Source organism: Cornus florida, unplaced genomic scaffold, assembly GCF_030987335.1.
Source record: "Cornus florida cultivar Cherokee Brave unplaced genomic scaffold, ASM3098733v1 CherokeeBrave_3.0.0_Hap2_Chr11, whole genome shotgun sequence".
Lineage (NCBI taxonomy): Eukaryota > Viridiplantae > Streptophyta > Magnoliopsida > Cornales > Cornaceae > Cornus > Cornus florida.
In genome coordinates this window covers 55,552,065-55,579,627 of record NW_026775581.1, presented here as the reverse complement: position 1 = coordinate 55,579,627, position 27,563 = coordinate 55,552,065, and the positions used below count along the sequence as shown (strand labels likewise).

The 27,563-nt window shown below is 35.5% G+C and overlaps 1 protein-coding gene across 1 annotated transcript; it reads left to right on the top strand.

Annotated features, from left to right (window-relative positions):
• Positions 1-24,509: 24,509 nt before the first annotated feature.
• Positions 24,510-27,265, top strand: LOC132281104 (uncharacterized). The gene is made up of 3 exons (XM_059782839.1): positions 24,510-24,592; positions 24,685-24,706; positions 27,200-27,265. Exons 1-3 carry the CDS (start codon positions 24,510-24,512, stop codon positions 27,263-27,265), a joined length of 171 nt encoding a protein of 56 aa, XP_059638822.1.
• The last annotated feature ends 298 nt before the right edge of the window (positions 27,266-27,563 follow it).

Here is a 27,563-nt window from a genome sequence, read left to right as displayed (position 1 = left end):
TCACACATGAGGTGGTCCAGAGTTCCCTTTCTACTAGGATACACACATCTCCTATTCCATTTACCCATCTAATCAAGCAATATACGTTTCATTCCTAACCATAGATCCTGAGAACTCAAGCTCATATCATGGCGCATATATATATATATATATATATATATATATATATATATATATATATATATATATATCCAATAAATAATAAAATCTATATTTGTTATCCATATCCTATCCAAAACATAAAATAAACTATTTGTCATAGTCTTTTAATGACATGTCATCCATATAAAATATATATTTCTATTTATAGATAATATTATTTTTTACATGGCTATAGCGAATCTTTTTTTATTTTGTCCCTTATCGTATTGAATTGTTCGAATCTGTGACCTGACACGAGGTATGAGACTAAATTTATTAGCCAGCTCATCCTTAAAATATCAAAATCCGTCATCCATATTTTGACAATGGCATGACAAGGAATGAGACTAAACTTATTATCCAGCTCACCCTTAAAATACAACCATATCCTGACAATGGTGTATAAATCCAAAACCATGTCTTGACAATGGTTCCCACACAATCCAACAAATAATAGATAAAGATGAAATATATATGTATATAAGATCACAACATACTGAAATAACGTGATTATAATCATTTAAATCATCCATTGTAATTGTTATAACAATTAAAGCAACATAAACATCAAATAAACAACTTATAATCTAATGTATTATTCATAAATCACATTATGATTAACATCATTTATAATATAATTAATATCATTTATCAAAATATCCAATAATAACAGTGATATATAATATCATTTATCAACGATAATGAATAATTACGCTTAATAGCGTTTATCATACTACAACATATACTTCAACTACGATTATTATATTTTAATACCATACCCAGTATGTTTTCAATATGATTTATATTATTTATCAAACATACACCCTATATTTAACTCATCATTTAAGATTTATCGAGTTTTAGTACGACGAATGCAATTCTAAAAATAAGCCTAACAATAAAGTATATCTAAAAATTTTGGAAAAATATAATAAGAAATATAATGAAGAAAAACAACCAAATTTAAAATATGAAGACAATCGGACTTCGTTTCAACCTCCAACAAAAATCACAAAAATAATACAATGCCTCCTAACAATTAAAAAAATGCGATTTCGGAACCCTAAATGATGGTTTTCGGCCATAAATTGACCTGACTCACAAGCCAAAGCTATTGGGATTTTCTCAATCGATTGTTAATTTTCACCCAAAAAATACTATTATCTGTCGAAAACGAAATTATTGAACTGCTGTTCAGAATTCTGTCCAGTCACACATAATTTTGTCTTAGATCGTCTGAAGATTATTTCCTAATAATTATACAAAATAGTAAAAAAAAAAATTAATTACAGCAATTAGTATGTGAATATCAATTTATAACAACAATTTATATATCGAATTACAAAATCATACAAAGCATGCAAACATATATTTAAACATATAAACTCTCTATTTTAATCTGATTTAAACATGCAAACCAGTTTATTATTCTTGTTTAATCATCATAAAGCCATCCTAGACATGTATTGAACACTATATCAAATGAGAGGCGTATAACATAGAACTTGCCTTAAGAGTTTTGAATTAAAACTTCAATCTCCTTCTCTGATCTGTTCCTCAAAGCCGACAGCCTCTGGTTGCCGTCGTTCCTCCCTCTGCTGCTCTTGATCTATCCTGCGAACAAGCCTCCTTCTAAAACTCACGTAAATAAAATAGCCTCCTCTAAGAGATCCTTATACATATATAGACTACATAATATCCTAATCCTAATCCTAATATAACTCACATAAACTTAGGGAAAAAGAAAAGAAAATAATAATACTAATTATAATAAAAATCCTAATAATAATAGTAGTAGTAATAATAATAATCTGCATATACCATATATATATATATAACTAATACCTCACCAATGGGCAATAGCGTAGCGGTATCAGCTTCTTACCTCCCAAAGGGAGGTCAGGGGTTCAAGTCTCAAAAGAGACATGTGTGTGAGAACCAACTAGGAAAAAAAAAAAAAAAAAAAAACTAATACCTTCATGTACTTTTATTAATAATAAATAATAATAATAAAAATAATACACACATATATATACACACATCAATATATATATATATATATATATCTAAAATACACCCATGGGCTATAATCCTTAACCATCTAGGCTTCCTATCCAAGTAGTCCATGAGACCCATTTGGTTGGTCCATTACTACTACCCAAACCCATTCCTTTAAATAAAAAAATAAAAATAAAATAGACATCTAAATATTTAAGTTAACAAATAATTACAAACAATTACACAATTAAATCACACAAATCACATCAAACAAATGCACACAAATAAATCACATAATTCACATCAAATAATTAAATCATTTAAACACATAAATACATAGCCACATAATCAACTAAAATGTAAATAAAAATAATTAAATAAATCCTTTTAAAATCCTCTGAAAATTAGGGGTATTATAGTTGACAAGTGGCACAAGAAGGACCACACTTGAGTTTCGAAAACTTGACCAACCTATTTCTTCTTCCTCATTTTTGGTATTCCCTCTTCTCTAAACTCTTCTTATTCTCTCTCTATATCTATATACATAGACATGTCCTCTTTGTTTAAAACTTAGATTTAAGGGGTTTTCAGTGAGAATTTGCTAATGGCTAAGGAGGGAGTTTTGTTCTACTCAGCAATGGCTTTAAATTGAGACCACCATTGATAGGGTTTGGAGAATTTCAAAATTAGGTGCTAGCTAAGTGCTTGTTTGGCTTGAATATTTGAGGTAGGGATTTCTAATGCCTCAAACTATGCCTTTCATTGAGTATTCATGCCATGATTTCTCTTAATTTCATTCTTGAAAGTGAATTTGTGAATAAAATGGTAATGGTATGTTGAAGTGAAGAAAGCATGCTAGTATGTGATGTATAAATGTGTTTCCTTTCTATGCTAATGAAGTATTTGCCATTAATTACTTGAAAAATTAATGTTGTTTCAAAATTCTAGCATAATTGAGATGATATGGATTATATGATGGGTATGCTTGTAATTGGTTTATAGACAATGTCATACTCGTGTTTATTTTCTTGAAGATGCCATGCTTATGCCCTTGTTATTATTTAAATGAAATCGAAGTGAAATTGATGAAATTAGCTCATGTGCATGATATGGCGGGAAGGGATAATGAGAAAGGGCATGGAATGAATTTTTATAAAAAAAAAAAAAATCGGATTTCGTAAGTCCAGTGCAAACTTTGACCTAAAGGGAGCGCGTGCTGGTTATAGGACGCGTAACATTGATTACTAGACCCAAATGGTTGTCGGTTTAGAGGTTAGTTGTAATGACCCGGTCAATTTACTCCCTTTCCTTTTTTCTCAAAATTTTACGAATAAATTTTTTTCGTTTAATTTTCTTTTTCGAGTTCTGTTTCTTGTTACTCGGTGTCGTCTCGAGTGCTTGGAAATGGTTTTTGGGACTCTTTCGTTTGGATTGACAACTTCCTTTGAGGACCGAGTCATTTCCACATTTTCATTTTTTTCGACACTATTCACCTTTTGTCTTTTTCCCGTTTATCACATTGTTGGCACAACCTCACTTTTCGTGTTCGGATTTGATTCCAGTTTTTGCATGCATCCATGATATTTAAATTCCATGCCATGTGTATTTTTACTTTCCTAGAAATGCATGCCATTAGTGCACTTTCTTCCTTAGGGATGTGGATGCACACTTTCTTTGGAAACCTTCTTGTTTTTGGGGTTACTTGTGTAATTACTTAAAGTAATTATTTTTCATCTTAGGGACCATTTTGCAATTTAATTTGGAAGATATTTTCAAAAAGGACTGTTTTGCAATTTCTGAAAAAGTGTGACAAGTGTCGCACTCTCATTAGTCCACTTATTAACATTTGTGTGGAAACACTTTGATGCCTTGGATGATGACATGTGGAGGGTGGAGATTCAACCACTTGTTGGCCTAGGATTGGTGCACTTGTTGGCTTAGATGGTTGACAAATGTAGGTTTAAGATTAAGCCTAGGAAGGAGCCACTGATTTGTAACAAATGTAGGCTCCAAATGTGGTCTTGCATATATATGTATGTGTTGACTATGGTGTTAGTTCACCTAATGAGTGGAGGACTTCTAAATCCTCCATTCACATTTCATCTCCCTTATATTTTTTTTATTATCCTTCACATTAGAACCCTAGCCTCCATGGATGAAGCTTAAAGCCTTAAGCCTTGACTTTGATTTTTGAAAATCTTCCATTGATTTCCAAGCTAAACCTTGGGAATACTTTTTGTTCCTCTCACTCTCCTCTTCATAACCCTTGAAAGGTTTGCAATTTTGTGTTGATTTGCCTTGGATTCTAGAGAGACTCTTCTCTAATGAGGTAGGGGGTGTTATAATTTATTTTCCAAGTGGATTTCCTTGTTTTTGTAGTGAAATACAAGTTGTATGTATGTTTTATATCAATTTGAGAAATTAATGATTAATTATGGCTTGCTTATAACTCACTTTAGACTTGATATATGGCATAACCATGACTTAATCTTTGTTATATAATTATTTGGAGCCATTTGAATGAGTTTTCAAATCTAGAGAATTAATGGGTTTAATTTGATTTAAATTCTAGTTAATTGTGTTTTGCTTGTATTCCATTTTGGACTTGATATATGGCCTGGCCATAACTTAATCCTTATTATATATTTATTTGGGATCATTTGGACAACTTTTGAAATCTAGAGATTTAATTAATTTAAATTAATTAAATTCCACATGATGATATCTTGCTCACTTTGTTAAATTGATGTGATATTTGCAATCACCGTGGAGTGGACATTCATATATATTATTTTGAGAATTTTTGGATAACTTTGATTTCTATAGAAATTAATTAATTAGGTTAATTAATTTCCACTTAGTGTTCTAATGGATTGGACTTGCATTTCATGTGGCTTTTACCTTTTTATCATGTATCATGACTTGTTGCAACTTAGCTTCATTAATGTAGTTAATGAACTTGCACCCATATCTTGGAATGGTTTGATTACTCACGCATTGTTTAGTAAACAATTGGATCATTAATCTTATACTTGTAGTATATTTACATCAATGGATTTCATGTGTTATATATCTTGGTTGTAGACTATATAGATGCACACTATGATTTCTTGACATTTCACATGCCATTATAGTTGGAACTTAGGGTATGACTTGTGTGTTCCAAAATCTTGGTTGTGCATGAAATGTGGTTAATGCATTACTTGTATCTTGATACTATCTTGACTTGCACAACTTGTTGATTTTGGAACTTGGGATATCAATCAAGAATTGATATGGCTAGGACTTGGTTCTAGTACAGGAGATAGAGAGCTCCCTATACTATAGTGCGCACTAGGGGGAAGGTACCCATGGGTTAATAACCCTAAAGTGATCCCGAGAGTACGGTTTTAATCCTGGCGATATCAGGGTTTTCACATTGGTTGATTTCACTCTTTAAATTTCAAGTTACTATTCCTTGAAAATTTAAAACTTGTCGTGTTATGTGAAATGCTTCAATATTGTTTCATTGCATAGATTTTATGTTTCATCCGTGATTTCACTCCTTAAATTTCAAGTGTTGTATTCCTTGAAAATTTAAGACTTTTTTCGTGTTGTATGGAAGATTCCATCGTTGTTTACTTGCATAGATATTATGCCTTATTCTTGATTTCATGTATTAAACTTGTCGTGTTGTGTGAAATGTTCTATTCTTGTTTAATTGCATAGATATTATGCATTATCCTCGATTTCACGCCTTGTCCTTGTCGTGTTAATTGGATTGTTTCAATCTTGTTAATTTTCTTACTTATCTCATTTCATGTTACTTTATGCTATCGTGACTTAGGAATGATCATATACATGTAACTTGACTTAGATTCAAGGTGGCATAGACCACATGTAATGATTTATATCAACTTGCAAAATCTCTAAACCCTTAGATTTCAAGTGTTATGTCTTGAAGATCTAAGAACCTTGTCGTGATATATGGAGTATTTCCTACCTTGTTTAATTGCATAGACATTATGCTTACTTCGTGTATTTAGACCTCATTCAGCATACTTGAAACTGTGTACTTGCTCCTTGTATCTAGATTCCATTTAGTATACTCGTGTCTCATATACTTGCCTTTTTCGTGTTTTATGGAATATCCCATCCTTGTTTAATTGCATAGATATTATGTCTTGTTCTTGATTTCATGTATAACTCTTGTCGTGTTAATTGGAATGTCCTAATCATGTTAATTGCATTGATAATGTAATTCTTATTAATTTACGTCCGAGTATTCTTCTCATCGTGTTGTATGGATTATTCCAAACCTTGCTTAGTTGTATTGATAATGCAATTCATGTTGATCTATATTCAAGTATCCTTCTTATCATGCTCCTTGGATTATCCAAACCTTGATTCATTTCATATATGTCTATATATCATGATTCTTGTTGATTTATACTCTAAGGTAGCTTAGGATGCTCCCTGAGTCTCACCTTGACATAGATGTTAGGTGGCATAACCCTTTTGTATTGTTTCAAGTTAATATAAAAATCTATAAAGAAATCGAGTCTATACATGCTCATTCTCTACGAGTAAACTTATTTACTCACCCCAAAGTTATTGGGGGTTTTGTTCAGGTACGAAGACTTGGTTCGTGATGTTCATCATTGCTTGGATGATTGTAGACTTGAAGGTTTTAATTCTTGTAAAGGTTGGCTTGAAATGCCATTTGTAGCTTTTTTTGTCAAATGTGTATATTTGATTCCAAAATTATAATGTGCGCCTATGCACACTTTCTGACACTTATTTCGTGTATATGATATGTTGCCAAGGGCCGAACTTCATTTGAAATCCATGTATATTGAAAAATGTAAAATTTTGCCTTTAATGAGAAAAGTATGAAAATTAGGGTTTTAACATGTCATTTTTGTACCGGAGTGTGCATTATGTATGAAATTCATTAATTGCCATTCATTTACCATGTATGAGGTGTGGCCAAGGGCCAAACACCATTTTGTTTCCACTTTTGTATTCTTGCTTCACATATTGCATTTTCGGGCTAAATAGTAAAATTCGAGCCTTTAAGGGTTCATTTTCAAATCGGGTGGCGTAAAGCGTGTTCCGGCACATCCACTAGAACCTATTCTATATGCATCAAGTGTGACCAGGGGCCAAACGGTCATTTGAAACCATTTCATAATTTTGGTTTTCATTTTTCCCATTTCAAGTTCATTTTCACCTTATTGGCGGTTGGGGGGTCGGATTTTGACTCAGCCATTTTTGGGAGCTGTGAACCATTTCCACACTCTCGAAATCACTATTTACATTTGCGTGCATGATCGTTTTGATGAAAAACTCTTTCGTGGGTGAAATGAGCCTCCTATGGACTTATTTCACATTTTTCTTGCATAATCTTGTTCAAGGGCATTTTGGGGATTTCTTTTGAAAAATAAATTCCATTCTCAACTTTTTCATGTAGAAAATGTGATTTTAGGGGGAGTTTCTTCATGGCATTTTTCCGAAAAATGTCATCTTGACCTCGAAAACCGTGTTACAAATTCACTTTTCTGCTATTTCGAAAAATGCCATCTTGACCTCGAAAACCGTGTTACAAATTCACTTTTCTGCTATTTCACTGTTTCTGCTGCATTTGTTTAACTCTGGTCTAAGTTGAACCGGTTTAAGAAGGTTGAACCAGTTCAAGATATCAAAATTGGTCCAGCATGTGCGTACTACCCATGTTGAACCGGTTCAGGAAGGTTGAACCGGTTCAAGTCCTCCAGAGATTTCAGTTTTGGACTTCCAATTTCAAACTGATGTAACTTCTTTGTTTCAACTCTGAATTGGTCCGTTCTTGAGTCTAAATTGACCACATCGACGTAAGCTTTCCAATGGTATCAATTTCAGCTTCAGATTCTTCTCCTAGCTTAAGATATCCTTGTTTTAGTGAGAGGGTATCGGATTTAGTTCTAACTGGGATATGGTTCATCTGGGAATTCTCTTCCTTTGGCCTTAGGACTTCATGTGAAGTTACCAAATGATTTTTTTGGATTTTTTTTATCTCATTTGACTTGTTCAAAGCCAAATTCCTTCCTCTTAGGGTAAAATGACCATTTTACCCTTGGTCCTTCTTTCGGTAGGGTTTTGATACCCTTATCTTCGTTTTGCTTCCGTTGAGTCTCGAAACTCTTTCAAAGTCCATTCTTGTGTCCTAGGGATAACGTACATCTCTATGGAATTGTTTTCAAGTTGCTTCTGCACTTTATTCCTTTGGGTTCCGTGACCTCATGGAAGGTCAACTTGGGTCTTAGAGGTGTGTTGTGCCTTAAGAGACCATTGTCTTGTTTCTTGCTTCCGCATTCTGGATCCGCTTTGGGTCATCCCAGGACACACTGGTTTAAAAAATCTAGGATCGTCACATCAGTGATAACTAATCAATCTCGCCTCGATAAAGTCAGTTACCGGGTTTTGGTTAGAGTTAGGGTCGGTGGAGACCAAGTTTGGGGAACGGTTATGGATTGCATTACATTTTCATGCAAAATTGTGATAAGTTGTGAAAATGCTATTGATAAGATTAATTATGTTTTAAATGCTTTAAATTCCCCAAAGATTGATCCCGATTATCTTTTAGCCATATTGTGTGTTGCGTAGCTCAAAGGAGTCCAAAGTGGGCGCCTTAGGCATCTTCTACTGAGCCTTCGTGCTCACCCTTTCCTTTAACATTTTTCAGGTCATGGTAAAGACGTGGTTGATGATGTATCTTTTGATATTTTTGTAATCACCGCTTAGAATTGACGATCATTTTGTAAAGTGACTATAATTCCTGTATTTTTGTAGAAGGCATTGTACTTATAACCTCAAGGGTCTCAAACTTGTAACTATATTCTTTTGGACTACTTTCGTACAATTTGGGTATGTAAGTATTAAACTTGTTGACGCTTGGTGTGCTGCCGTCGAAGGCACCCAAATTGCATGCAATAGTGTGGCCAAGTTTGAATTTATAAAGTGCCACTACTACCTCAAACTACTAAATATAGTTAGGGTGAGTAGGGATCATCCTAAGGGATCGGAAACGTATTTGAAATGGAAACAAGGTTGGACTAGTTGGTCGAGTGATCAAAAGGTGGTTTGATTGGTTAATTAAACTACAATGTAAACAAATTCAATACAAAGCAATTAAAGTAAATAAAGGGTAGAGAACAAGAGAGAGGGATCCTGGGATTTAGAGGTCACCACTAAACATTACCTTTCTAGATACTCAATGTGTAATGAATGAGGGGAAATATGTGTTGCAATACTAAGAAGTGTGATTGATTAAATCAACAAGCATGGATGACTAATTAAGTATACATTGTCTAGACAACCTAATGAATAGCATAATATATCAAACTAAGGCACTATTCCTTCCTTTAAGCTCACAATCAAAACACATTAACAAGCTAGAGAATTATACTTCTTGCATTCATAAGCATGGAACATCAAACAACAAGCATGGATTGTCCTCCCATCTAAGAAAGTAAAGTAACTACACTACAACTAAGCTAAGGACATGAAAATTAAACTAAGGTAGAGGCACAATCCATCAAGAAATGAGTATTTTAAACAAATCACAAGAGTATTCCATTAAAGCACCATGCCTTGACAATCTTTAGATTCATAGCATCAACACACATAGACATGCATCAGTATCACAAAACCAAGAAATAATACATGAACATCTATTCTAGCATACATAGACATATGAGTAGAATAAAATGATCAATTGGAAGTATCAAACAACACAAATCATTGTAGAAACAAGGTTCATATATAAATCAAATGTCAAGATAAGATTACAACACAAATCCCCTCAAAATACAAAACATCAAGATCTAGAAGGCATGCTTAGGGCTAACTCTAGCCCCAAGAAGATGTTTAGTCACTCATTGATGTAGTCATCCAACCTTCAAGGGCCATCTCCATGGTAGGAAAGATCTTCTTCTTGATGGAAACCCTAGATGAATGGAAGAACTCCCAAATGGTGTATATCTCTCTCAATCTCTAGCCTCCTTAACGAGCGCTGAAAAGTGCACATTTAAACCCCTTAAGCTTAGGAATTTTAAGACCTTTATCTATCTTACTTCCCCGTTTTAGACTAATTTCGTGTTATTGTCCTTTTTAGGTGCTTATCCCCAAAATAAGCTAATTCAGCCAAATAAGTGCTTAAAAGAAGCTAACTCAAGCTAGATGGAAGAAATGAGTAAAGTGGAAGCAGAATGAAGCAAAGTGTGGAAATCAGCATGTTCGATCGATCTTAAGAATACTTTGAACGATTAAAAGTTCATCGATCTAGACTCTCTAAGATGGATCCAAGCTCTTTTGTCCTTATCCAAAGATCTCACAAAGTTCGATCGATCCAACAATTCTCAGATCGATCGAAAATATTCTATTTTATCCTGTTGTACCACCCCACCTATCACTTTTGTCTCTTTCCCCAAAATTTCTCAGATCTGTCCTTATCCAAAAAGGCGCCGCCATGGGAGGATCGATCCAGCCAAAGTTTGATAGATCTCAGCCAATTTAGATCGATCTCAGCATAGGTTCAATCGATCGAATCCTCTCAAGTGCGAATTAAATCAATTTCCAGCTCATTAAAAGTTGTCTCATGGTGCAATCATTAGAGGAGCCCTTGTGTACGAGCCTAGACCATTGGGTGTGACATTTGAGCTACCTATATAAGGATTATGAGCCACTTTTATACATATGCTTTGAGGAGTTGATAGAGACAATTTTTTATTATTCTTAGAGAGGAAGAAAAGAGAAGAGGAGGCTAGAAACATATTCTTGGGAGGTCTTCCATCTAACTCAAGAAGAAGAGCATTTCTACCATGGAGATAGCCCTTGAGGGGTGGAGGACACCATCCATGAGTGGCTAGACATCCTCTTGGGGCTAGAGTTAGCCCTAAGCATGCTTTTTTTACCTTGATTTATGTATTTTTGAGGGGATTTGTGTTATAATACATATTTTGACATCTTTATATACATAGATCTTGTTTATTCAATGATTTGTGTGGTTTAATTCTTCCAATTGATCATTTCATTCTATCCATATGTCTATATATGCTAGAATAGATGTTCATGTGTTTATCTCTATCTTTTGTATTGTTGATGCATGTCTACGTGTGTTGATGCTATAGATCTAGAAATTGTCAAGACATAGTGCTTAATAGAATGTTCTTGTGATTTATTTGATGGTTCATACTCATTTCTTGATGAGTTGTGCCTCTCCCTTAGTTTAATTAGTTTAATTTTCATATCATTAGCTTAGATGTACTGTAGTTACCTTAGTTGTTAAATGGGAGGACGATACATGCTTGTTGTTTGATGTTCCATACTTATGAATGCAAGTAGTATATTTTTCTAATTATGTGATGTGCTTGGATTGTGAGCTTAAAGAAGGATTAATAGTTTAGTTTGATATATTGTGTTATTCATTGTGTTGTTTAGACAATATATACTTAATTAGTCATCCATTCTTCTTGAAACAACCACACGCACTCACTATTGTTGCAACATATGTTTTTCCTCTCATTAATTGTGAATTGAGTGTATAGAAAGGTGATGATTAATGGTGATCTCTATGTCCCAAGACCTCTCTCTCTTGTTTTCTCTATCCTTTAGTTACTTCTTTTATATTGAGCTTGTTTAATCTTAATTGTAGTTTAATCAACCAAATAATCTACCTTTGATCACTCGACCTACTAACCTTGAGCATTGTTTCCATTACTAGTAGCCCTCTAATCCCTTGGGATGATCCCTACTCACCCTTGCTACGTTAGTAGTAATGGTAGTAGTGGTTTTTATAAATTTAAAGTTGACCCAAAAGGCTTTTCTTGAACCGTGCATTCACTACATTATTTTGGCGTATAGGTTCGGCCACCGTCAAATTTTGGCACCGTTGCCGGGGATGGGATTGGTAACGCCGTGTTTTGGAAACATTTAGGAATTAGTACTCTTTTGATCGTGTCTTTACTTTATTTTTATTTTTGGTTACTTGTTATGTTTGTTCTTATTTGGCTAGGTGAATTGAGTGAAGGAAGTTGAGCAAAGGAGAATTCAAAGCAAGGAGCTAAGCTAAGCACAAAAAGGACTAAAAATCTTAAAAAATTACAAAACAAAGCAAGGCTAGAAAGTTGAAAGTTAAATTGAAGTTGTTTAAAGACCCTTTGTGAGATCTTTCTAACTCAAGCTCTAGTTAAATCGTCGGCCCGTGTGGAGGCTTGTTTTTCATTTCTTAGATAAATCGTGAGCCCGTGTGGAGGCAATTTACTTTTCCTTGCATTTTGTTCAAGCATGGGAGCATAGGATCATGGTATGTGGAGATTTGTTGATTGATTTGTTGTGGGGGTGAAGTGTTTGTTACTTACTTATTTGCTTGTTATTTGTCTTTGCTAGTGCATGTATGGTTGTAGGTCGTTAAATCCTACTCTTGTCCCTCTTAATTTTCATCTTGAATCGGTTATTCGTAATCCTAGGGGAAGAGGTAGTTCTCATCACCCCATTTCACTAATGGAGGATTTAAATGACGACCATGTGGAGGACCTTGGTTACATAGACCAACAAGGCATCCTCTACCCTAATGTGCATCATGAAAACATCCAAGTACCATTAGGCATGCCTAGACCATTCATTCACCCACAACAACAAGGCCAAGTTCCATTGGGAATGCCTCGGCCAATATTTGCTCCACAACCTTCCATGGTTCAAGCTAACCACGGTGTTCGAGTAGCACCACTGGTTGTAAATCCCCCTCTTGCTTTAAGAGACCATTATGTGCCTAATGAATACAATGCACCCACTTGCATTCAATTGCCCCCATTTAGAGCACATCACTATAAAATCAAACCACAAACCATTCAAATACTTCCTAACTATCATGGACTTCCAAGTGAAGAACACTATAAGCATTTGGATAAGTTTCTTGAAGTGTGTTCCACCGTGAAATACATGGACATGCCGGAAGAAGTTTTAAGACTTAACTTTTTCCTTTCACCCTTAAAGACAAGGTAAAATATTGGTTCAACAATCTTAGGCCTTTTTTGATAACCTCTTAGGCGGAAATGCAACAAGAGTTCTTGAAAAAGTACTATCCGGTTTCTAAGACCAATGCCATGAGAACTTCAATTAGAGAATTTTCTCAAGGGGATGGGGAAATGGTTCATGAGGCATGGGAAAGATTCAATGACTTGCTTAGGAAGTGCCCACATCATAACATACTTAAGTGGTAATTAGTTCAATATTTATTTGAAAGTTTACCGGATAATCACAAGGGTATGGTTGATGCATCTATGGGTGGTTCTTATCTTGATAAGCATGAAAATGATGTGTGGTAATTGTATGAAAGTATGAGTGAGAATTCAATGCATTAGTCTTTATCTTCTAAAAATAGTAGAAACCTAGGTGGAAGGAAGAATGTCGGCTTATATCAAGTTGACAACTCCAATGATATAGCCGCCGAGATGAAATCCTTATCTCAAAGGTTTGATCAATTTTTGATCAACCAAAATTCAGCGAATCGAGTATCTTCCTCCCCTACTCATATTCATCATCATGTATCTAATGAATCTTGCATGACTTGTTCAAATGTCGTGCATACTACTTCCAATTGCCCCATGGACATGTACAAAGTGAGCCCCATGAGCAAGTCAACGATACATTTGTTAATTAAAGGAATAATCCCTATGGCACTCATTACAATTCAAGTTGGAGGAACCATCCGAACTTTTCTTGGAAAAGCCTAGGGGAAGGCTCAAACCCTCCCTAAGGTGGTTTTCAAGGGAAGTATGTTCCCCGACCAATGCAAAGCCAAGGTTCCTAAGGTTTTAAATTATCATCATTTCAATCACATGGCAATTAATTTTCTAATTCTCATATCCCTAACCAACCATCATATTCTCAAGGAAATTCTAGGAGTCGTGCTTTTGAAGAGAAAGTTTTAACCGCTCTAGGCACTCTAGAGATGAACACTCAATTATTTCATTCATATTCTCAATCCATTGCTAAGCTAGAAACCCAAGTTCTCCAAATAACTAGTACCTTAAAGGCCGTTGAATGCACCACCAAAGCAACAATGTGTTGTGGACACTCATTCCTCATCGGAAGGTCCCACAACTAAGCATGTCAATGCGGTGACAACCTTGAGAAGTAGGAAGGTTATTAACAACCAAGTAGGTATTCCCAATGAAGAGAGTGAACTAGTGCAACCAAAAGTTGACACCCGTCCCGTTTATCATCATATTCCTCCTTTATTGCATATGCATAATCATTCAAATGAGAAAGTGTTAGAAAGTGATTTGAAAAGTGAGTTCAAAATTGATTTGAAAGATGAAGTGAACAAAGCTTTGAAAAAGGATTTTAAAAATTCTTGTGTTGAAGATTCTTCAAAGAAAATTTTTGAAAAAACTTTTGAACCAAGAGCTCCATTTCCGGATGCCTTAAAAGGATCCATTTATCTTGATAAATAAAAGACCAAGAATAATGAAATCATTGAAATGTTTAGGCAAGCGAAGATTAATCTTTCACTTTTGGATGCAATTAAGAAAATTCCGCCTTATGCCAAGTTCTTGAAAGATCTCTGCACCCAAAAGAGGAAGAACAAGAGCCAAACACCTAGGAAAGTGGTCTTGACCGAGCAAGTGAGCTCTATTTTGCAACATAACACCCTCCCAAAGTTCAAGGACCTCGGTTCACCTACTACTTCTTGCGTCATTGGTGACCATGTCATCAATCGGGCTCTCTTAGACTTAGGAGCAAGTGTTAACCTTCTTCCATACTCGGTATATGTCAAATTAGGCTTAGGAGACTTGAAACCGACGTCGGTAGTTTTACAACTTGCCAACCGATCCATCAAAAAGCCTAGGGGTATCATTGAGGATGTCTTGATTAAAATTGATAAATTCTTCTTCCAGGTCGATTTCGTTGTCATTGACACAGAACCGGTTCCGAATCCCAAGAGCCAAATTCCCATTATCCTTAGCCATCCTTTCTTGGCAACCGCAAATGCCAACATCAATTGTAGGACAGGGGTAATGAAAATCTCATATCGGCATATGAAAGTGAAGTTGAATATCTTTAATCCGACCCCAAATTCATTTGACAAGCATGAAGAAGTAAGTGTTGTAGAAAAATGTCTAGACAATGAATGTGAAAGAATGGAGTCCTTGCTTGAAACCAAAATTTCAAAAAATTCATCTTCGTCCTTGAAACTAAATAATGATGTTTCAAAATCTTGCTTTGAAAGGGCATGGAAGCCCAAAGATCACATTGACAAAGGACCAACAATCTCCTTTGAACCTAATCCAACAAGTTCTTTAGAGAACCGTTTGTCGGGTGGAATTCAAAGTACCTATCACCCCATTAATGAGGGGTTGCATAACAAGATATTTGATCCGGGCTAAAAGAGCCAAACGTCTTACTAGAGACGTTAAAGACTAGTAAATGTTTCGTAGGGTTTACAACCCTATTTCTCTCTCATTTCTATTTTATCTTTCATTTCTTGCATCGTCTAGATTTTTTTGGAATTCATACGTATGGCTAGGATTTTGATTGAGTATGCATGCACTTTCATTCTGAAAATAGGCATTTTGTCCCTATTCGATCGATCTCAAATGAGGTTTGACCGATCGAACACCCATCCATGCGTCCAATCATTGCTCTGTTCCATCGATCTGAAATTTCCTGCATAAATCAGCTCTCTGTGTATCGTTCGAAATTTTTTTTCGATCAATCTGAGTACTCAAAGATCGATCGAAATTAACCTTGGATCGATCTTCACTCCACACTTAGAAAATTTTTGAGATCCATGAAAAAGGCCTCTCTGTGCATCGATCGAACTCGTCTGCATGTTTTTACCTGTTTGATCGTTCGAACCATTTTCTCGATTGATCTCAGCTTGATCTTTCTGTACCCTTTGTTGACTTTTGTTTTGACTGCATTTTAAATTCAAAATTTAAAATAAAAATAAAAAAAAAAAAAGAGAGAGAGAGAGTTTTCAAATTTTTCAAAAAAATACAAAAATATTTTTGGTTTATTTTATTTTATCTTCAAAAAAAAAAAAAAAACTCCAAAAAGATTTTCATTTTATTTTTCACTTTTATTTTTAATTACTTGTTTTATTTTATTTTCATTTTAAAATTTTCAAAAATCCCAAAACTAATTTTCTTTTGTTTTATTTCCAAAAATTCAAAAATATTTTGAATTTTAATTTTTACTTTTTAATTTGTAAATATTCAAAATTTTCAAAAAATAAAAAATTATTTGTCGTTTAGTGAGGGGAGATCGATCTCAACATTTTTCAGATCGATCTATATACGATCGATCGAAAATTTTCCCTAATCGATCGAACTTGTCGGGACCAGTTTTTAAAATAAAACCCTAGGGTCATTTTGATCGATTTGTACATCGATCTCAGACCTTCAACTCATCTCCCTCGCCATTGCAAACCTTTACCACCTCTGACGAGATCTCCGGCAAGCTTCCCGAGCCTTAAATCTCTTTCCCTCATCTCAAATCTCATTTCTCTCTCATTCGAACCATTTCTCTCGCTAGACTTGGTAAGTTGGGTTTTTAGTTTCCATTTTCGAGTCTCAATCTACATATTTTTTATGTTTCCTTGCTAGATCTGAGTTGCCATGCTTGAATTCCTTCCATTTTTGAAGATTTAAGTATGTATATATATGTATATAGGTTTTTGTATATATTTCATTTTCAATTCAATTTTGGGGGTCACGGGCCAAACAAGTGACCAATCTTGTTGTGTTGTTATGTGAGAGGGCCCCACAAGCTTGCTTGGGTGCCCCCGTGCCATCCACGTCACAGATCTGTGACTTTTCAAATTTTCCCGTACCAGTTCGATCGATCGAAGTTTTCTTCGATCGATCATTCAAAAATCGATCGAACTTATCTCAAATCGATCTCATAGAGATCGATCGAACTTCACAGATTTGTATCCCACACTTCACACACTCTTTTATGATTCCATATTATCTCATACATGCCTAATGCCTGTGTTTTCCACATTGGATGCATTCCATACTTATAGTGTTTAGCATGCTTCACTTAATGTCACTGTTTATTTAGCTCCATCATCACTTGTGTAGATTCATGTTCTGTGTTGTCTATCTTATTTGACATACATGTTTCTATATACTGTGCTTCATTTCTTTATGCCGGTACTAACTATATTACAAATGTTTTTCTTTCTGTTTTGCAGGCCATGGCTAGGGTAAAGACTGTTGCCTATAGGCATCATCCATACCGAGTCAAGCCCAGGATAGAGGGGCCAGGCGAGCCCTCTCATGTTCAGGAGCAGCTCGAGCATCAGGCAAAGCCCTCCCATGTCCAGGATTCAGAGCAGCCTGTTGAGGCTGAGCAGCCGGAGCAGTTAGAGGATTATATCAAGGCAGATCCAGCTCAGTGCCCCTCAGCTAACTCTAAACTACAGTCTTCAACCTCTGTATCTTCATCATCCCATGATGAGGCTGAGCATACACCATCGCCTTCTCCATCTCCGCCTTATGCACAGCCAGTCCAGGCCTTAGACAGACCTCTGCCGAGATACTCACACCTTACAGTGGCGTATGAGTCAGTTTTCGACATCTCTTTCTTCTCCTGGTACATTCTGACCCAGGCAGCCTTCGAGGATATAGACCGGAGGGGCATTTTAGGTATTTTAGCCCCTGTCACATACCCAGTTTACCTGAGGCTTGTTCGGATGTTCTTCCAGAACCTCCGGCCTGCCCCGAGTAATCTGGCAGAGCTGCACACTACGGTCAATGGCCATCCTATCAGCATTACAGTGGAGACGCTGGCCAGGTCTTGCCGATGCCCACATGTTTTCCCTCCTTATCTTGAGCTCGATTATCCCAATCTAGAGAGGAGGCCTTCTTATGCAGACATGGCTGTGGCACTTACTGGCCATTACAGTGAGGGCGAGACATTTGCTACTCAGACTTATTTGCCTGATGATCTGTGGTTCTTCGATTCAGTCTTGTACCAAAATGTGTTTATAGCCGGCCACATGATTCAAAGGCGAGGCGACTATTTGACTGCCCTGTATACTTTTTACACAGGGTATTGGGTTTCTATTCTGGCCTTATATTGGATCGTCATGATGAAGCTATACGCTGACTACATCAACAACGCCAAACCCAAGAGGGCTAAGTACTTTCCTTTTGGCCACCTTATTACTCAGATCTTATGAGATCAGCGCTATCTATTCCGTTCAGATGAGCGCCCAGAGACAGGAGCTTGCCACTTTGCAAGAAGGACTGGAATAAGAGCTACAATGCACTTATCAAGAGTCTTCTAATGGACGCTGTGATAGCAGCTAAGGAGGATGAGGAGGAGGAGATGGCAGCAGCAGCAGCAGAGCCAGTAGTAGACGATGCAGCAGTCGCACCGGCAGCTACAATACATATGGACATTGACTTAGAGCAGGAGCCTCCAGTAGAGGAGATTCCACATCACTTTCCAGTGGGGTCACCATTACATTTCCCGGAGCAGGCTCAGGATGCACATCATTTTCCTGATCCAGTGGTACCTGAGGCTCCAGCACAGACACCCGGCCTTGGAGAGCGTATCTAGGCTTTGGAGGATGTCGTAGTCTCTATCCGAGCGGACACTGTCTCTATCCGAGCTGACATTTTATCTCTTCGTACAGATGTCATAACTGCACTGCGAGACATATCCCGAGATATATGCGGAGCGTGCCCTGCCCATCCTACCTCCTCAACATGATATTCCTGATCTCTCTATCTCTATACCTTCATTTCATATATCTATGATACATTGCTACTGTTATGATATTTTTGCGGCCAGTCTGTTGGCCCAGACATTGTGATGTACATTATTTTTATCTTTCTATACATGCTATATTTTAGATGTCATATTTTTGTATTGATATATCTGTCTGTGATTGACTCCATCAAGTGCATCTTAGTGACTTCAGTGAGAGAGAGTGCTGCCCAAATTTTCAGTACCACCCTTTTTCCTCTCTCTTTACTTCAATTCTTGTCCCATTTATACTTGCATGTCCACTGCGCACTATTATTATCCCTTTTGTTATCTAATGAGTTTTATCCAAGTGCCATCTTTTTAGGACCACAGTTAATTCTAAGTTTGGGGGGGGGGGGGGGGGAGGTTATACCACCCACTTTGGATACTTGTGTCCCGGCCATTCTTCACCATAGCTACACTGGTATACTCTTTCCTTTGTTCTCTTTGTACATTGAGGACAATGGGCCATTTAAGTTTGGGGGTAATGGTGTTAATTGCAGTATTTGCTTTTAATTCAAAATTTTAAGCATGACTTGTGTATTTGAGGGATTTTTATAATTGATCTATAACTAGCTATGATTTTGATCTTTTGAGGACTATATTGCTTAGAATTTAAAAATTGCTTGACTTGAGAGTCCAATACTCTTTGTATGCCTTATGGATGCCATTTAGGAGTAAATTTTTTCGAAAGATTGATATCTTGCTTACATTTATGGTCCACTTCATCCTAATTTTGTGATTGTTTTGAGATTCACTCTAGGATTCTACACTAGCACAGGTGCACACTAGCATTCAATTGTGTGGTATATGCTTTGCTGATTATTGAATTGGTTATATCCCAATTGGGCTAGTAGTAGTACATTGAAAGCTTTCATCTTGATAAAGGTGGATAACAACCCCTTTTCATTGAGTAGCCAGGATTCTACCCTCATCAAGCACTGAATTTTTCGCGCCGAAAGGTGGAGGGCCCAAACTTTAGGTTAATAATTGGATCTAAAAAAAAAAGTTGCAAAAGCAATAAAAAAGTGAGGACTTCTCCCAAAAGGTGAGAAGTGGGAAATGATTAGATAGAGGTTGTTTTAATTTGTAGGCTAGTTGATTTGAGCTTATAAGTCCTTAGGGGTGTTTGAACGCACAATGCCCTAAAGCCGTCCGGTTTGGGAGTCATTGACCTAACGCTCGACCTCATGGATCACTAGAAAGTTTAATAGATCAACACATTACACTATGCTTCCATCTTTGATCCTTAGGGATAGTTTAAAATAAATTAAAATTAAAAAAAAAATATCGAGTGAAAAGAATAAGCGCACTTAGAACAATAAAACTTTAATAAAAGGTCCACTCTTTTTTTTTTTATGATCGGGACTAGATTTGTGTGCTAGTTTGAGGGTAAGGATGTGCTCATTTCTTTAGTTGGCTTAGATAGCAACATACTTGATGCCGGTCGACTCAAAAAGGATTCTAGTGTTGTTTTGATTTGCATGATCATTTTCTTGATGTGTGGAGGACCATACTTGCTTGCTTGATGTTGAAATTTTGGGAGATTGCTTAGAAATGGTTGAAAAATTGCATACTTGAGGTAGTTTTCTCCCAACGCTTGTTTGCAATATTGGTACTTCTTTTGAAATAATGAGCTTAATGTTTGTGGTTATCATTTCTGGAAACCCTCACGAGACTTCACTCGTCCACTAGGGGTAACCTAGGGGTTTGAAAGGCTTATTCCATATGCTAAATGCAATCGTGTTCCCTACGATAGTGGCGTTATCCATTTATTGCTTTCTAGATTCATAGTTGTATAGTCGTATAGTTGTTTATTTCATTCATTTACTTTATAGTTCATTGCTAGGGACTAGCAATATTTAAGTTTGGGGGTGTGATGAGCGCTGAAAAATGCGCATTTAAACCCCTTAAGCGTAGGTATTCTAGGATCTTTATCTATCTTACTTTCCCGTTTTAGACTAATTTCGTGATATTGTCCTTTTTAGGTGCTTATCCCCAAAATAAGCTAATTTAGTCAAATAAGAGCTTAAAAGAAGCTAACTCAAGTTGGATGGAAAAAATGAGCAAAGTGGAAGCAGAATGAAACAAAGTGTGGAAATCAGCATGTTCGATCGTTCTCAAGAATACTTTGATCAATCGAAAGTTCATCGATCTAGACTCTCCAAGATGGATCCAAGCTCTTTTGTCCTTATCCAAAGATCCCACAAAGTTCGATCGATCCAACAATTCTCAGATCGATCGAAAAGATTCCATTTTATCCTGTTGTACCACCCCACTTACCACTTTTGTCTCTTTCCCCAAAATATCTCAGATCTGTCCTTATCCAAAAAGGCGCTGCCATGGGAGGATTGATCCAGCCAAAGTTTAATAGATTTCAGCCAAGTTCGATCGATCTCAGCATAGGTTCGATCAATCGAACCCTCTCAAGTGCGAATTAAATCAATTTCCAGCTCATTAAAAGTTGTCTCATGGTGCAATCATTGGAGGAGCCCTTGTGTACGAGCCTAGACCATTGGGTGTGACATTTGAGCTACCTATATAAGGATTATGAGCCACTTTTACACATATGCTTTGAGGAGTTGATAGAGATAATTTTTTATTATTCTTAGAAAGGAAGAAAAGAGAAGAGGAGGCTAGAGACACATTATTGGGAGGTCTTCCATCTAACTCAAGAAGAAGAGCATTTCTACCATGGAGAAAGCCCTTGAGGGGTGGAGGACACCATCCATGAGTGGCTAGATATCCTCTTGGGGCTAGAGTTAGCCCTAAGTATACTTTCTTTACCTTAATTTATGTATTTTTTAGGGGATTTGTGTTGTAATACATGTTTTGACATCTTTATATACATAGATCTTGTTTATTCAATGATTTGTGTGGTTTAATTCTTCCAATTGATCATTTTATTCTATCCATATGTCTATGTATGCTAGAATAGATGTTCATATGTTTATCTCTATCTCTTGTGTTGTTGATGCATGTCTATGTGTGTTAATGCATAGATCTAGAGATTGTCAAGACATAGTGCTTAATAGAATGCTCTTGTGGTTTATCTGATGGTTTATACTCATTTCTTGATGAATTGTGCCTCTCCCTTAGTTTAATTAGTTTAATTTTCATGTCATTAACTTAGATGTAGTGTAGTTACCTTAGTTGTTAAATGGGAGGACAATCCATGCTTGTTGTTTGATGTTCCATACTTGTGAATGCAAGTAGTATATTTCTCTAATTATGTGATGTGCTTAGATTGTGAGCTTAAAGAAGGATTAATGGCTTAGTTTGATATATTGTGTTATTCATTGTGTTGTTTAGACAATATATACTTAATTGGTCATCCATGCTTATTGAAACAACCACACACACTCACTATTGTTGCAACATATGTTTTCCCCCTCATTAATTGTGAATTGAGTGTATAGAAATGTGATGCTTAGTGGTGATCTCTAAGTCCCAAGACCTCTCTCTCTTGTTTTATGTATCCTTTAGTTACTAGTTTTATGTTAAGCTTGTTTAATCTTAATTGTAGTTTAATCAACCAAACAATCTACCTTTGATCACTCGACCTACTAACCCTAAGCATTGTTTCCATTACTAATAGCCCTCTAATCCCTTAGGACGATCCCTACTCACCCTTGTTACGTTAGTAGTAGTGGTTTTTATAAATTTAAACTTGACCCAAAATGTTTTTCTTGTACCGTGCATTCACTACATTATTTTGGCATATAGGAACGGCCACCGTCACTCCTCTCCAAGATTGTGTATATGTCTATTATTGTATATGTGTAAAATGGCTCAAAATCCTTATATAGGTAGCTCAAGTGTCACACCCAATGGTCAGGTCTCGTGCACTAAGGCCCTTTCAATGATTGCACCATAAGCCATCTTTTAATGAGCTGGACTCTGTTTTTTTTTTTTTCCGAACTTGAGGGAGTTCGATTAATCGAATTCTGATGAGATCGATCGAACTATGGCCAGATCAATCAAAGTATGGTCAGATTGATTAAACCTTGGCAGCGCTTTTTTGGAATAAGACATATCTGAGATATTTTTGGGATATTTTGGGAAAAAGACAAAAGTGGTAGGTGGGGAAAAGATCAAAGAAGTTTGATTGATTGAAAGGAAAGTTAGATCGATCGAAGATGGTACTTTGGTGAGGAAAATGACAAAAGGCTCGATCCATCTTGAAATGGTTGGAACGATCACTGTGAGATCGATCTGGGCTTGGTCTGATCGATCGAAACTTGCTGTTTTCCACCACTTTGATTCCACTTTGCTCATTTCTTCCATTTAGCTTAAGATTGCTTCTTTTATGCTCTAATTTGGCTGAATTGACTTATTTTGGGGATAAACGCCTAAAAAGGGCAATAACATGAAATTAGTCTAAAACGGGAAAATAAGATAGATAAAGGATATAAAATACTCGAGCTTAAGGGGTTTAAATGAGCACTTTTCAGTGCTCATCAACGCCTCTTAAACGAATGTTTATGAAAGCTTAATAATGAATGTGATGTATTTTAGAAACGACACTTCAATTTAAGGGGTATTTATGTCATTTTATTCATGGGATGTTTATATGTTGTTTTGTATATCTTATCAATGTTTCGAGATAATTTTATGACCAATTGGGAGGACCAAGGGGGTTCGGGAATTATTTCGCAATTCATGGCATTGAAATTGTCTCCCAGGTCACTTCTCGGTCCGATCAATTGGATTTTCCCATACTTAGAAAAATTTCCAACAACCCAATATTCACCTCTTGGTCCAATCAATCGGATTTACCCATACTTAAAGATTTTTTAAAAAAAATGAAATATTTGTTCACCCGAAATTGAAATAGTCATAACGTACTTTTTCATTTCTAATCTGAATAGGGTTATTGTGACGGCCCAAGTCTTTACAACCCGGTGCGTCAGTGATGACCTTAAGTTAACCTGATAACGGATCCGAAATGCGGAAGTGAAAGATAAAACCAAGGTCTCTAGAGATATAACTTATCTTTAAGACACCAAAGTGACCTTCTATGACGTCGTAAAACTTAAAAAGAACGAAAAAGAAAATGAGAGTCAAAACGGTCAAAATCCGTTAATCAAGGGTAAAATGGTCAATTTAAAAAAAAAAAAAAAGAAACTTGACTCTAAATAAGTCAAATGAGGTGAATACAACCTAAAATAATCATTTTACAACATTCCAAGAGATTCTAAGAACTTTGGCCAAGAATCCCACAAAACACCCATTCCTGATTCAAGCAAAATATGATACTATCACACTAAAACATGAATAACTCTCATTGTGATTTGAATTTGAGAATTAAATTAGTACCATTGGAAATCTGACTCAAAATCCTTGAATTTAGGCTTAAAAATCACCCCATTTGGATTAGAAATGAAGAAGTTATGGCTATTTGAAGTCAGATGAACAAGGCTGAAACAAAACTGAAGTAGCAGATCTGTGTGTGCTATTTAGGTCGACCGAAATGGACCCAGAATCACCAAAAATCTGAAAAATGAAAGGAAATCACTTAGGTCAACTGAAATGAAGAATCGGTCAACCGAAATAAACCCAAACAGTGCAAAAGCTACTGGAAAATGAGTTTTTACTGTTCAAATGAATCCCAAAAGCTATCGGTCGACCAAAGTGACATTTCGGTCGGCCAAAATGACTCGAGAAGGTGCTGAAAGACTTGCTACACACCAGAATTGATGAGGCTTTACCCAAGCCTCAACCCCCATCATGAAATGGTCCAAAAACAAAGTTTTAAAGCTGTGCAAACATGCCAACAAACGTACTTTACCTATTGAAATGTGTTACAATGGCCCATGGCCTTAATGCATGATAATTTCACAAAATCATATGCCAAACCTCTAATACTTGTAAAAAGTTATTTCAAAAGTAAAAATAAGGAACTAAATGGCAAATTGTAAACTATAAGGTAATTGGCCATTGGCCACAAATCATACATACCAAGTAGATTCCAAATAGTGTATCTAAGTACACTTTACATATTATAAGGCAAAAACGACATATTGAACCCAACTAAGTATCACAATTTTATAAGCAAAACATAAACATACTAACACTTGCATGTGAACAAGAATACATTAAAAGTACTTCAAATTTACAAATCACCCAAGGCAAATGCAAATTCCCAAATCTTGAATCCTATACCTGAAAAATGTCTCTGATAACTTTGGGGTGAGCAACATAAAGCTACTAGTAGGAGATGAGTATGCATAGACCTAGCATTTTACAATATCATCACCTTAAAGTGAAACATGTTAAAGGGGCTCATGCCACCTAACGTCTATGTCAAAGTGAGATTCAGGGATCATCCTAAGTTACATAGACGATTGAAATGAAATACACAACGTGCAAGCATACTGGGTACAAGTGTAATAAACGAAATTGAAAACATACGAGGCAAGTATATAAAACACAAGTATACTAAACGGGATCGGAAACACACAAAGCAAGTATATGAGACACAATTATACTAAATGGAATCTAGATACAAGAAGCAAGTGCACACTTTCAAGTATGCTAAATGAGATCTAAATATACGAAGTAAGCATAATGTCTATGCAATTAAACAAGGTAGGAAATACTCTATATAACACGACAAGGTTCTTAGATCTTCAAGAGATAACACTTCAAATCTAAAGGTTTAAAGATTTTGCATGTTGATATAAATCATTACATGTGGTCCATGCCACCTAGAATCTAACTCAAGTTACATGTATAGGATCATTCCTAAGTCACGATAGCATAAAGTAACATGAAACGAGATAACTAAGAAAATTAACATGATTGAAAAAATTCGATTAACACGACAAGGATAAGGTGTGAAATCAAAGATAATGCATAATATATATGCAATGTAACACGAAAAGGTCTTAAATCTTCAAGGAATACAACACTTGAAATTTAAGGAGTGAAAACCAGGATGAAGCATAAAATCTATGCAATGAGACAAGGATGGAACAGTTCATATAACACGAAAAGGTTTCTTAAGTCTTCAAGGAATGGACACTTGAAACTTAAGGATGAAATCAATGACATGAAAATCAATGACATGAAAATGTTCTTAAGTCTTCAAGGAATAGACACTTGAAACTTAAAGATGAAATCAAATAATGTGGATACTCGGATATCGCCCGAATTAAAACCGTACTCTTGGGATCACTTTAGGGCTACTAACCCATGAGTACCTTCCCCTAGTGCGCACTATAATGTAGGGAGCTTTCTATCTCCCGTACTAAAACCAAGTCCTAGTCATGTCAATTCTTGATTGATATCGCTGAGTTTTCAAAATCAACAATTTGTGCAAGTCAAGATAGTATCAAGATACAAGTAATGCATTAAACCACGTTCCATTCACAACTAAGATTATGGAAACACACAAGTCATACCCTCAGTCCTTAACTATAATGGCATATGAAATGTCAAGAAATCATAGTGTGCATCTATATAGACTACAACTAAGATATATAGCACATGGAATCCATTAATGTAAATATATCACAAGTATAAGACACATTATTTAATTATTTGTTAAACAACGCATGAATAATTAAACCATTCTAAGACAATTGTGTAAGTCCATTAACTACATTAATGAAACCAAGATACAAGAGGTCATGATGCATGATAAAAAGGTAAAAGCCCCATGAAATACAAATCCAATTCATAAGTTTGATAAGGGTTCAATATTAAAGCATAATTAACTCGATGGAAGTATAAAAGGAAATTTAATCAACTTAAAGGATTTAATTCTCAAGGCTACAAGGCAACTCTAAATATTCTACGAACAAGATATGTCAAGGATCATGTCAAGGACAAGTTTAATATCAAGTTATAAGTTCATTCCATACAAGATGCAACCATGTGAATTAAATTCCATACAAAGAAAATAATTAAACATAAGTCTCAAAACTTATCCGATTATTCTCTATTTGATATACGTGAAAGAACTTGTCAAGGTAATTAAGAATATCAAGTTAGAAACTTAATCAAGTCTATGGAACCATTGAATAGATTTTAATTAATTCCTTTAATTAAAATCTCTAGATTTTGAAACTCATCCAAATGCTCTCAAATTAAAGTATGTTATTAAACATGTCAAAACTTAATAGCATAATACAAATGAATTCCATGCAAGATACGACCATGAGTAGTAAACCTTAATACAAGAAAATAATTAAATGAAAGGTTTTCAAAACCTAATCAAATATTCTCGATTTAATATATATGAAAGTATATGGCATGCTCATCAACAATATCAAGTCGGAAATCCAATAAAGTGAATAGTACACTTGGAATGAAATTAATTAATCTAATTAATTAATTATTACTAGATTTTAAAATATCTCCGATTACTCTCAAATTCACATATGTTAAAGTGTATGATAGGGCCTAATTTAATATCACATTACATGTTGATTTCAAGCTAGATACAACCATATGAATTAAATTTTCATTCAAGAAAATAATTAAATAAAAATTTCTATACTTGTCCAAATGCTCCCAATTTAATTAATATATGCCAATGAACAAATTAAAGTGTAATTTAATAGCATGCCACAAGTTTAAACCAAGCTATAACCAACCGGAAGAATTAAATCTCATACAAGAAAATAAATAAA